The following is a 12647-nucleotide window of genomic DNA, read 5'->3' as shown; positions in this document are numbered from 1 at the left end:
TTAAAGTATTGAACATATACAGTACTTGAATAATGATGCCTTCAAAACCACCATCCTGGTGTTGCTATCCCAGTGATGTATTTGACAAAGTCGATTATAATGTGTTACTAGACAGACTATAGAACAGTGGGTGGACTTTCAAGGCACTGTGTTACTTGCTGGTAAGGAATATATTTTGTCAATTTGTACTCATCATTCTGAGTGGGGTTCCACTAGGGTCCATTCTTGGACCAGGGTTATGGTCACCTGTTAGGAGCATTTCCACACACTCACAGGGGCCCCACCTCTAGCTTTTTTCCCTTCCTGTATTGTCATTCATGCAGTACGTTGCTTAGCAACCTGTTCAGTCAAACAAAGTGAAGCCGCATTATGCTCCTCACCTGTGAAACAAACTCATTGAATACCTGAAGTATGCTCAGACTGTCAGCTGATGTACTGTACTGTAATAGGTTTACCTCACCTCGTGATTCAGTTATTATTGCTATCACATCAAGTCTCTATCCACATCAACACTGCCACTAAAAAAACACAAACAAACAAAAAAACTCATTAAGGATGCTAAGAAACTGCTTTTCAATAACATTGTAATTGTTTGATATGGCACATGTCTTCCGCATTAGGGTCAGCCCCTGACTCCGTGGTCAAATCTATGCATTATATTTTAATAAGTGCTAATATCCAAACAATGAAGGCTTTCTATTAATCTTAAAAGCTGCCCAATAACAAGAATGATGGGGGTGATATTACATTGATATTTTTTTGCATTATGATAAACAGCCAATCACGTCACTCAGGAATCAGTCCATTGTCTATCAGATCATTTTGGATCAAAAGTTGTTTTGAGTCAAATCAAGTCTGAATCGAATCGTAGACTCAAAATGTTCAAATCATAAAGTAAAAAATTCCCACCCCGCTATTTAGATGACCTCATCGCATTTCAAAATACATTACAAAAACACTATATTACTGAATGTGGCTTTAAAGAACAAATGCGTGATTTTGCGTATTTTGTTCTTCATTGAAAACCAACGCATTCAAGCTCATCCAAACAGGGATGAACAGTTGGACAAGTGAATCCTTTCCTTCCCTGAGTCCCACAGCTTTTCAAAAAATCACAGAGGGCAGAGGAAAAATGGCATCCCAGAGGTTTATTACACACCTAACTACAGATTCTAGTGACATTCAGCAACATTTCCATACAACAAACCAGTACTGGGCCAACTGTCAACAAGGTGGGCTGCGATCTACAATTTCTGGTGTTTGGTGATCATTTTCACTTCTCTGGCACCTTTATATATATATATATATATATATATATATATATATATATATATATATATATATATATATATATATATTAATACTAATAATTATCATTATTATAAAATGCTGATGGGACAAAAAATTCCAGGGCCTGTAACCTAATCTGTGTGTTGTCCGTTCGGTCCCTTAGCCATAGTCAAGGGACACAGGGGAAGTCTCTCTTCCAGGGCCGGGAGTTGCCCTTCCCGGCGAACTGATCTCGCATGCTGGCTTGAAGTGGTGCCCACAGTCGACAAAATGGGCAGCGGGGAGGCAGGGCCGTTATTTTCAACTAATTTTCCAAGCAAGTATCCCAGACTTATAAACAGTAATATATACCATAAGTTTTACCATGGGTTTAAAAAAAAAAAAAATCAGCATTGAAAGGGTTAAAGGACAGAAAAATGAAGGGGTTTCACTCTGACTTCCTTGGCACGCTTACCACTTGAAACAGTTTTTAAGAGTATGGAGTCACACCTTGTCACATGGGTAAGACAAAGACCCGTTTGATGTTATAGACCGGGAGTGTTGAAATTCCTTCGGACACTGTCAATGATAAATCCCCAGCTCACCCAATAGTATATCTTCAGCCTCATCTACCAATCAGTGCCATTTACTCCACTGCTTCTTGCTATGCTCTCTATGTTCCCTCGCTTCTTCTTCCTCAAGAAATTTCTAGTCTTACGCTACGACTTTTTTGCTTAATTGTGATTTGGAGTTGAATTTATAGTCTTTTAGTTACTTTTCCCAAGTGGCCATGAATGTGCCTGAAGTGAATCAGTGGGTTATCACTTTTTGGTAGAAAGGCTCTCCCTTTTTTAGTTTGTTTGATACTTTTTCATTGGAAATCCGGAAAGTCTTTGACCACCCCATGTGGGTAATGAAGCGAGATATCGCCGTTATTCAGGTGTGCAGGTCCACGCTGTCGGTCATATTTTCTTTCATTGAATTCATAAAGTAGGCAGCAAAATGTGGGTAGGCTCGGGCTTAAGTTTCCTGTTTTCCCATGATTTGTCTGAAGAAACTAAAGATGAGTTAGTGACTTGAGATGACCCTTTCTCTCTCAAAGATTCTACACTAATTTTATTGCTATTGAACCTCTCGGCTAGATCCGCCTCTATGGCCTTACAATCTAATCTCCGAAAGTTCAATCCAAACCCAGCCCAAACACTTATACAAAAACAAAATAAAACAGTTATTGGGATAATAAAGCCCTTCCTACTGCTCAAGTTCCAGCCACAGCTGTTAAAAGGCAAAAGGTGGTCAACCGCCTTACAGAACCTGTTGACGAGCCTCGCAAGTCGAGACGTTGACCTAAGAACATGGAAAAAGATGCTCGACCTAAATGGGACAGTCCTTTGCAGTTCTTGTTAGCATGTGTTTCCTATGCGATTGGACTGGGGAACGTTTGGAGATTCCCATACCTGTGCCAAATGCATGGTGGAGGTGAGACTTGAATTTCCTTTTCATCATGGTGACTTGCTGCATCTTAATCAATTAGTAAAAAAAAAAAAAAAAATCAAATTATTAAGCTTGACTATCTTTATAATTAAAATAAGCAATCTACTGTATTACCTTATGAAGTGTAAAAAACACAAATGATTAATTTGCTCATCAACAGGTGTCCAAAATTTGTCAACTTAATGGGGATGAAATGGGGATGTTCTTGTGCGATTGAGCAGTGAGATGTCAGTGTTTGCCAAATGTTTGTTTACATAGTCTTGGTATTTTTTTCCAGCACTTTTCTTTCTTGACACTAAGGTATGCAACGTTAATGTAAAAAGTTTGCGAAGCCCGCAAAAATCAAAATCCTGCATATAACTGAGGCCCATTGAACTGCATCAGGAAAATGGAGGCATAGCAAAAAAATGAATTAAAAAAAAAAAGACAGTGAGCTGAACAAATATCTATAAACCTGCAACTCAGTGGTTGCCTAACAAGAATGCCGGCGGATCAGGGCGGGCGTCCCAGGCACCAGATGAGGTGCACCCGACGGGGTGAGTCGGGCGGGCTTCCCCATTCAGATTCGTCAAAAGAAAAAGGACCAGGAAAACCAAAGTGTCGGAATAAGAATCAGAGAGGAGATTAACAAAGGGGCACAGTCTTCCAAATGAAATAAATCAGAATCTAAAAAACTGTGAAGAGGCGAAATGGCTGTGTAAGGTAGCGCAGGAGGACTAACCAAGGACATGGTTGAAGGAAACAACGAGGAACAGCACAGAAGGCTTACAGTAAGTACATGAGGGGAAACAGGATGGAAGGCAGCATCTTGTCCGACTTTCTGCTGGGTCCTGTCTTAGCCGGGTCATTCTGTTGTGTTTCAACATGGTGAGTGAGATGGCGGAAGGTTGTGGATCCATACGCCGGGAGGCAGGTTCCGCCAAGGAAAATAATAATTTAATACCAGAACTCGAAAAGAGAATTTAAAAAAAAACAACAAAAGTCTAAAACAGAAAAGAACAGAAAACCTTGATAACAACTCACAGAGCACTAACACCAACAGAACATAGCAGGTAATGACTTTAGGTAATCAATTTAATCAGTATACGCTATCGAGACTGTTATCTTATTACTAGGTTTATAACCTATAACATCTTTGTAGCAGTGCCATATCAAATCATCTACGCTAGGTATCAAATACACGTGTCACTGATTGTCACTGAAGGTATATTGCTCTCGCTAAGGTCACTATAGTTCATAAATAGGGATTCTGAGTCAATTAGGTCACAGTTTGCAAGACAGAGCCAAGAGGATTATTGAAGGGCTACATACAGTATAATACAGAGCTACAAACTCAATAATAATACATATTGTGCGATCAGAACAAAGAAAAGGCTTTATTTATTTGGCCATTCTTCCAACAGGGGGTTTCTTGATTCCATATCTGCTTATGCTGTTTATTGTGGGTGTGCCCTTATTCTACATGGAGATTGCCGTAGGTCAAAAGACCCGCTTGGGATGCATTGGGGCCTGGTCGGCTATGAACCCGTACTTGGGAGGTGTGGGTAAGTATTTGAAACAACAAACACTGTTGTTGCCATCCATAGCCGCTTATCCTTATTAGGGTCGCAGGCTTTCTGGTGCCTATTGTTTCAGTTAGAGCCGCATAAATGAATAAATGAAGAACACCGCAAACTACCTTATTTGGATGTGTAGTAAACTTGTAAACTATAACTATAACTATAAATGCATGTGCCTGGGAGGTCCAATATTTTACATTAACATCAATTGCAGTGACTTTGTCATGTACTGAACATGATTTTTTTTACTTATTTACAATGTTGACTTATTGCTACTTTAGCCATGCAGAATTGTTTTAAGAAGCCAGAGCAGAGACATGTGCAACACTTTCCTGTGGTGTAACTTGTAACCCTTCTGTGTTCCTTGGCTGTAATCACATTTTCTAGGTCATGACTAGTTCTTTTATGTGGAGCCATCACACAATAAAAATAAAGCAACGTAACCCAAGTAGCCACTTGTGTGTAGTAAATAAGTAAGTAAGTTTTGAAGCTTGCTTATGTCTAATGTGATGGTTCAAGCTTCATTTTTTGAGGCACAATTCAGTACCAAAATATTATGGATTACAAATTATAGGATTTTGGAGGTATGATTGTAGCAACAGATATTCAGGAAGTGAAAAAACAATATATCATAAATCATTTATATCAGGGAAGCACCAATCACTAATATCAATACCATTAGTCGTACAGTGTTGCTACTCATAAAAATACTGTGATAACCAGAGGTGGGCACTTCCGTCAGTCTGTCGTCGATGAATACCCGTTTTGCTGACGGACTGACAGGTAAAAAAAAAAAAAAAAGGTGAATTAAAAATGTCAGAATTGCAATTTTCACCCTTCGTTGTAATTGTCAGGATAGACAATATTTCAAATGTCCGTCAGACGTCCGTTATATGTCCGTCGGTCTGCCACGCCCCTTTTTGCCTACCGAAATATAATTCAACTGACTTGCATGTTTATCTGCTATATGGCTGTATATTTATAGTACACACTGCATTACGAATGACGGACCAGGATAAAAAGTCAAATCTTGCCCTCTAGTGGTGGCAGAGGGTTGTGCTAAAATACAGCAATGAACTGATGGACTGACAATTACAATTTCGTCTGGCTTGAAAAAATGACGACCGACGATGACTGAAAGGGGACGAGGCTTTGACGAATGATGAATGTCGGATCAGCAAAACAATCTAATTAACCCACCTCTGATGATAACATACTATTCACCATCCGATACCAGATTACCAGCCTGGTGCAAAGCTACCGTTTTAGGAGACATGCCAGATGTGTGCATGTGGAAACACGGATGACCACACTTTCAGATGACTGCAATATATGCTTTGCACAATGTAAAATGAACTCTGCCCAGGGAGTGTTGATCACCTTTCTAGAAGCAAAATCGACCTCTTGCTCATGAACACCTGCATATTTATGAAATATTCCCACTGCATTAAACCTATCACAGAAGCGCTGTTTGTCTCATGTAATTAACATCACTTGTTGCGAATGTCTCATGGCAATTACATGGCTCAGCTGTGACATTTGTTTTTATTACTATCACTCAGATATCTGTTTAAAAAAAACAACAATCACACATTTGAATGAAATAATCATCTCCCCAAGTCAAAGCTGTGACTGTTCTCTTTTTGATACAATATAACCGTCACTGAGAAACGTGTAAAATAAAATCCACACATTTAAAGTTAATCGTCTAAATTTCTATTTTCTCATTTCAGGTCTTGCTAGTGTTTTGGCATCCTTGTATGTCTCCCTCTACTACAACCTCATAAATGCATGGAGTTTCTGGTACCTCTTTAATTCATTTCAAGTGAGCTACTGAATAACGTAGTAGATGTAATTAAACTTTCTTTAGGTAATTCTGAGCTCCTTGGGGCCTTGAAAATAACCTCTTATTGGTTTTCATTCACAGTCTGTCCTGCCTTGGTCAGAATGCCCAGTTAATTCCAACCTGACAGGATCTGTAGAGGAGTGCCAAAAGGCTTCTTCAACCCAATACTTTTATTTTAGAGAATTATTGAACATTTCTTCTTCAATTGAAGAGATGGGTGGCATTCAAAGAGGCCAGGCTTTGTGTCTCCTGGTGGCCTGGGTGATTATCTATTTGTTCATTGCGCATGGTATAAAGTCATCTGGGAAGGTAAGAGAAGTTGGCACAGGCATAACATAAATGTCATGTAAACAAACAAACTAATTGCTTTGCCTTCTTTTTAGAGTTAATGGCACGACAGAATGCACGTATAGCCTTAATTCTCATCCTTCTCTCCATACAGTACATTGTGTTGAGGCTGTTCCTTCTTTTTGAATATACATTGCAAAGAAGCAACATTAAACGAACACGGGTTGAATTCTTCAAAAGTTTGACAGAATGGGAAATTTGTTGTCATCTTTCTCTGCAGGTGGTTTATTTCACATCCACATTTCCCTATCTGGTTCTCATTATCTACCTCATCAGGGGTTTGACTCTTCCTGGTGCTATCCATGGTATCAAGTACATGTTCACACCCAAGGTGAAGATGTATTAACTATGACATTATTACATTATATCTCACAGAAAAAAAAGTACACCGTTGAAGTCGCCTCAGGTACTTTCGGCATATGTTCCGATTTTGGCCAAGAAAAGTATATAACTTGTTTCTGAATGTGTTCTGCACATGCTGACCCATACATGCATCTTTTTAGATGGAAGAACTGGCCAATCCCACCGCGTGGATAAATGCTGCCACTCAGATTTTTTTTTCTCTGGGTTTGGGATTAGGCTGGCTCATAGCGTTTTCCAGCTACAATCAGTACAACAACAATTTTCAGCCTCAGGCCTTCCTTGTCCCCCTCATCAACAGCGGAACATCTATCTTTGCTTCTATTGTAACCTTTTCCATCTATGGCTTTAAAGCCACAGTTAACTATGAGAACTGTCTGGAGAGGTGAGTGTATTTTTTCTTATGATTTCTTATGTTTATGACTGATGATCCAAATAGCAAGTGCAGGTTTGCTCTTGGTTATTAAAGCAGCACTCAAGAACTTTTAGTTTTCCTTGATTATGGCCGCACCATATGGACAAAAGTGGTACTGTTTTGAGTAAAGGAAGACCACATTTCACATTAAATACCAGCGAATAATATTGTAAATCCTGATCTCTGGGACACCTGCAGTTGAACTGACTTACATTTTTCTGTCCAATGGCTGTGTGAAGGATGAATAGCAATAACGTAATGAATGTAAACATTTCCAAACAATAACATTCTTTGAGTTTGTTGTGTGGATGCTCATGTCAGTTTTGAACTGCAGACTATCCCTCTGTTGGCTAATTTTTGCGGCCACATAATTTTGGATAGATAACATTAACATTATCATTGGATTTGAGGTTCAAAAGCTATATTAGCCCAACACGAACAGAATCAGGGCATCTTTGGTCGGAAAGCTGTCATCAACTTTGAGCTCATGCAAGCAAGTAAAAGCGACAGCAAGGTAGATCCTTGACTGATCCTTCATTTTTGTCTCCTCAGACAAAACTTTTCATTAATTCAATTGCAACTTCTGTCATGACAGCAGTAATTGTGTGTAGAAGTTGGCGTTTGTCTTTGTAACGAATGTTTAAAGGGCAAGGTGACCAATGCCGCATGGTAGTCAGCACATTTGCAGTTTTTTGTGTGATACAAAGTGATACAAACCCCATCGGAATATGATAACCAGTTGATGTCTCATTCGAAGAGTTATGAAAATATTTTATGGAGTTTTAAAAGTTCCTTAGTGTTGTTTTAATACACACAAAGGAAATATTGAATGATGGCGTCAGTGTTGGTGTTAGGCTTAGTAATAGTAATCAAACGTTTGTCTGCCGAGATTGAATAGTCTAACTGTCTTCTTCTCCAGAATGCGCACATTGCTGCTAAATACCTTTGATTTGGCAGAAGATACCATCGACTTGAAGAATGTGTTTGACTGGATTAAAACACTCAATGCCACATACCCAGAGCAATTTGCTGAGCTTGGCCATAAACTGGAAGCCTGTGACCTTAATCATGAACTTGACACAGTATGTTCTTCATCAATTTACTCCTCTTGCATTGGTGTTATTACACAATCAATGCTTTGTTTTTATTAATTTGTAAAAAAAACAAACAAAAAAAAACCGACCAACTCTGAAGAACACTAGTTTACAACGAACGGAAACTACCAACACTTCGACGGCAACACTTCGACAGTGACCAAGACCCGACAAAAACTGAAAAGAAACAGGGAACTAAATAGACTCACAACTAATGAGACAACAAGGAGCACCTTGACAAGACACAATTGGCTGACACAAGGACATTAACGTACCCGTGTGTACACAATGACACTGAGGGGACATTGACACGAGGGGAACAAAAACATGAATTTAACACAAGTAAACAAAACCCCACAACTCAAAAAGACAATTAAAGAAAAGCAACAACATTTCCAAACAGTACCATTTATGTGCATCCATGGTTATAGTGCCTGAAATGTGTGGTCATCACTGTAGTGTGATGAACAGTAATGGTCAAAGCAAAGACCGTTATGCAATTCAACATCTTTACATTTGTGCCTCATTCTAACATTTATAATCTGATATTAATTTGACAAATGTGGATAATTTATATTTTAATCATTGAAGTTGGGTTTCAATTTAGTTATTTATTTTTCTTTAAGATCTTTGCTGAAATCAGTTATTATAATCATATCCCCTACTGTTGACATTCGATTCATGTACCTGTGACATATGATTTTACTAGGGTGAGAGAGAGAGTGCATCAAAAATTATGTACAGTATATAACCACAACAAAAGTTGTTTGTTATATTTGTGCCAGTAGTTGCTGTTCACCACTCCTTTATTGAATAAAATCCACCATAATACACAATCTTTTCAGATGCTAAATCAAAGTAGAAAGAAGTCATAAAGTCTTATCGTTGCATTCTGTTTCTTTCCTCCCATCTGTTTCAGGCAGTAGAAGGGCCTGGTCTTGCTTTCATTTTGTACAGTGAAGCCATTCAAAAAATGCCCCTGCCTCAACTATGGTCTGTGCTGTACTTCTCCATGCTTCTGATTCTGGGATTGGGCAGCATGCTGGGCAGCGTAATTTCTGTCACCACACCGCTGCAAGAATTTAAGATACTGTCTAAACTTAGCAGTGCGTTGCTAAATGGTAAGATTTGCTATTGTTTGATAAACATTTTTGTTGGTTTTTGTTTTTCATTTCTTTAGTAATCATAGTATGTGTACTTATTTCGTCAAGCCTGTCAAATCATGGAAATTATTAGTTATTCTGCTGTAAAAGTCCATGGTTTAAATCTTTGTAGTTTTTCATGTATATATTATTTTTGGACAGTGTAGTAGAAGCTATATACCATACATACCACTGTTGACTGGATGCAACAAACCTTTAAAAATCATTTTAGCTATGACAAATTCTGAATAGTGACCGGAGTAAATTCAGTTGATTGGTCATTATTTGGAAAGGCACTTACCTTTCTCTGTCATTTCCTACATTTGACTGTGCATATCAGAGCACAAGCACCAAGCGTGAAGTCAAAGATCTGTAGGGCTGCACGACTTGATTGTCTTGAGGCACAAATCTGCGAAGGATACAGAAAGATTTCTGCTGCTTTGAAGATCCCAATAACCACAGTGGTCACCATTATTCGTAAATGGAAGACATTTGGAACCATCAGGACTCTACCTTGAGCTGTCTAAACTGAGGGATCGGGGAGAATAGCCTGAGTCGGGTAGGTGACCAAGAACCTGATGGTCACTCTATCAGCGCGCCAATGTTCTCTGTTGAGAGGAAAGCTTTCCCGAAGGACAACCATCTTTAATTGAATCCTCCAGGCAGGCCTGTATGGTAGAGTGGCCAGATGAAAACCACTCCTGAGTGAACGCAACATGGCACCCCATCAGGAATTTGCCCATAGGCACGTGAATGAATCTCAAAATACGAGAAACAAAATTCTCTGGTCTGATGAGACAAAGATTGAACACTTTGGTGTGAATGCCAGAAGTCACGTCTGGAGAAAAGTAGGCGCCTCAACTCTGACACCAGTCAAGTTATGTGACGCGAGTCAACCAACTAATAACTAAGCCAATCGCGAGTCCAGATTTTGTTGAATAACAATCAGTGCCAGCTGCACTCTCAAAGTCTTCCGTCTCATGGACTGTACAATACCTGTGTGTTTTCCTTACAGGGATATTGTGTCTGATCTGGCTGCTGCTTGGCCTGGGCTTGACCACTCCATCTGGAAACTACTGGTTTTCTATTCTCAATGAATACGGAGCATCTTTCTCCATGCTTTTTGTTGTCCTCATTGAGGTTCTAACTGTCAGTTACTTTTATGGAATTAAAAGGTTTGTGTATTTGCATTTCTATGAGCAAGACATTGACATGCTTGCTGAATGATCGTCTGCTCTGATTGTAGGTTTGAAAAAGACATAGAAGACATGCTTGGCTACCGTCCAAACTGGTACTTAAAGATCATGTGGTGGATAGTCAGCCCCCTTCTCTTGATAATCCTCTTTATCTTTTATATTGTCAACTATATCAGAGGAGGAACACCCACCTACCAAGCATGGAACAAGGAGCTGGTGATTTTTTTAAATTACTCTATTTCTTCAAACTCTTAAAGTCCTAACTAATTTAAATATGTATGCATTTTTATTTTCAATGAATGAATGCGTTTTTTTCATTAGTACCTGTATATCACGTATATAATAATAGGCCAGGCCTGCATGGCCTTACAAGACATAAACATAGGGTTAACTGTATGTTGTTAAATGTCATTAAACATGCAATGCCATTAAACATGCACTGTCTCAGAACATCAGAAATTGTACATGTAGATTATTATTTTTTTATTGTCTTCATCTTCCAAAAACTTACAAAAGCTTCTTTTTTTTTTGGACAAAGGAGGCTCATGTAATTTGCTCCACTTGAAAAATACATTTTAATGTCTTCTACCTTCTCCTGTACAAACCAGTGATTTCAGTGACATAACATTTGACACTTTGGTTGGGTTGATCCAGGATCCCAGTCCATAGCACGTCGAATGCCCAGGCACAGAGCAAATTTAGGTACACCTTGACAGCACGTACTGTAATAGCTCTATTCTGTAAAGTATCTATAGCAGAGGGTATTGGCCTCACTCATTCAGTGTATCATCATTGCATTCAAATGACAAGAAAAACATTAGGAACATGGGACATATATTTTCGGTTGAGCATCTTCAATTGTTCGCTGAAGGCTGACCTCTAACTATGTATCTATTCTTTCAGGGAAAATCAGTACTGACAGACTATCCTGTTTTTGGTCAAGTGGTCATTGCCCTGCTGTTGGTGTCTGTAGTCAGCTGTGTTCCCCTCACAGCTTTCTATGTGTACTGCACGAAGAGGAAACGTCCTAGTGCTCAGATTCTTAAGGATAGCCAATCAGCCAGCACATTATCTGCTTAGTGGATTTGAATGATAAGTGCGCCTTTCATGGGGATAACCTCCCAGGTACCACTTAGCTCCCTTTCTTCAATTCTACAGGTGATGGTATCAAGAGATATTTATGAAACTTGTATAATTTTTTTTTATCACTGTGTTATTTTATTATAGTCACATCTGTATCAATGGGATGGGGAGTCCAGAGAGGGTCATGCCAGCCCACTAAGATGCTTGTGCCCATCTTCCCATTCGAGGCATGGACTTCTAAAAAAAAAAAAAAAAAAAAAAAATATATATATATATATATATATATATATATATATATATATATATATATATATATATATATATATATATATATATATATATATTATTGTATATTTTGATCTTATTTTCTATTAGCTTATTGTGTAATAACGAGTTGTGTATCACTAATACATTAAAAATGTAAAGAAACCATGTTGTGATATTGCTTGATTGATGGACAATCTTATTTACAACAATTAATCACGGCCTGACTGAAAATGAGGTTAGGTGCGTGGGAACAAACACGTCATCGTTAGTGTGTATGAGTCGTACACATTTTTTTAACGTGAACCTGGAATTGTTTTGTGTGGCAATGTGGCAAGACTTGTCTGTACAATATGTATGTAATTGTAGACAAGAGCCAAGGACACCACAATTGTATGGCGCTTGGGACAGCAATCTAAGACTTAATTGTAAAAAAAAAAGACTGGTTTAATATGTTGAACTACTTCAATCATCACCAAAATATATGCTGAGGTTGCTACTTATGTGCACATCAACCTCTGAAACGTCACTAAAGTGGAGCGCTTTCCTCATGAAGTTACACAAGCTAGATATTGAG

The 12647-nt window shown here is 38.6% G+C and overlaps 1 protein-coding gene across 1 annotated transcript; it reads left to right on the top strand.

The window, feature by feature from the left end:
* Nucleotides 1–2624: 2624 nt before the first annotated feature.
* Nucleotides 2625–12036, top strand: LOC148425661 (sodium- and chloride-dependent transporter XTRP3-like). Its single transcript, XM_088410214.1, has 12 exons — nt 2625–2748; nt 4167–4307; nt 6056–6147; nt 6250–6477; nt 6737–6847; nt 7020–7261; nt 8211–8373; nt 9305–9506; nt 10543–10702; nt 10774–10939; nt 11627–11848; nt 11951–12036. The coding sequence occupies exons 1-11, from the start codon at nt 2625–2627 to the stop codon at nt 11801–11803; spliced, it is 1806 nt and encodes a 601-aa protein (XP_088266340.1). The 3' UTR covers nt 11804–11848; nt 11951–12036.
* The last annotated feature ends 611 nt before the right edge of the window (nt 12037–12647 follow it).

Source organism: Hippichthys cyanospilos, chromosome 3, assembly GCF_059441005.1.
Source record: "Hippichthys cyanospilos isolate Australia breed blue-spotted pipefish chromosome 3, RoL_Hcya_1.0, whole genome shotgun sequence".
In the NCBI taxonomy this organism is placed as follows: domain Eukaryota; kingdom Metazoa; phylum Chordata; class Actinopteri; order Syngnathiformes; family Syngnathidae; genus Hippichthys; species Hippichthys cyanospilos.
Note: the sequence above shows the minus strand (reverse complement) of the source record. Positions and strands in the feature narration are given on the sequence as shown.

Coding starts and splice junctions, on each gene's coding strand:
- LOC148425661 (XM_088410214.1), top strand. CDS start 2,625: ATGGAAAAAGATGCTCGACCTAAATGGGACAGTCCTTTGCAGTTCTTG. Junction 4,308..6,055: donor CCCGTACTTGGGAGGTGTGG/GTAAGTATTTGA, acceptor TTCTCATTTCAG/GTCTTGCTAGTGTTTTGGCA. Junction 9,507..10,542: donor TAGCAGTGCGTTGCTAAATG/GTAAGATTTGCT, acceptor TTTTCCTTACAG/GGATATTGTGTCTGATCTGG.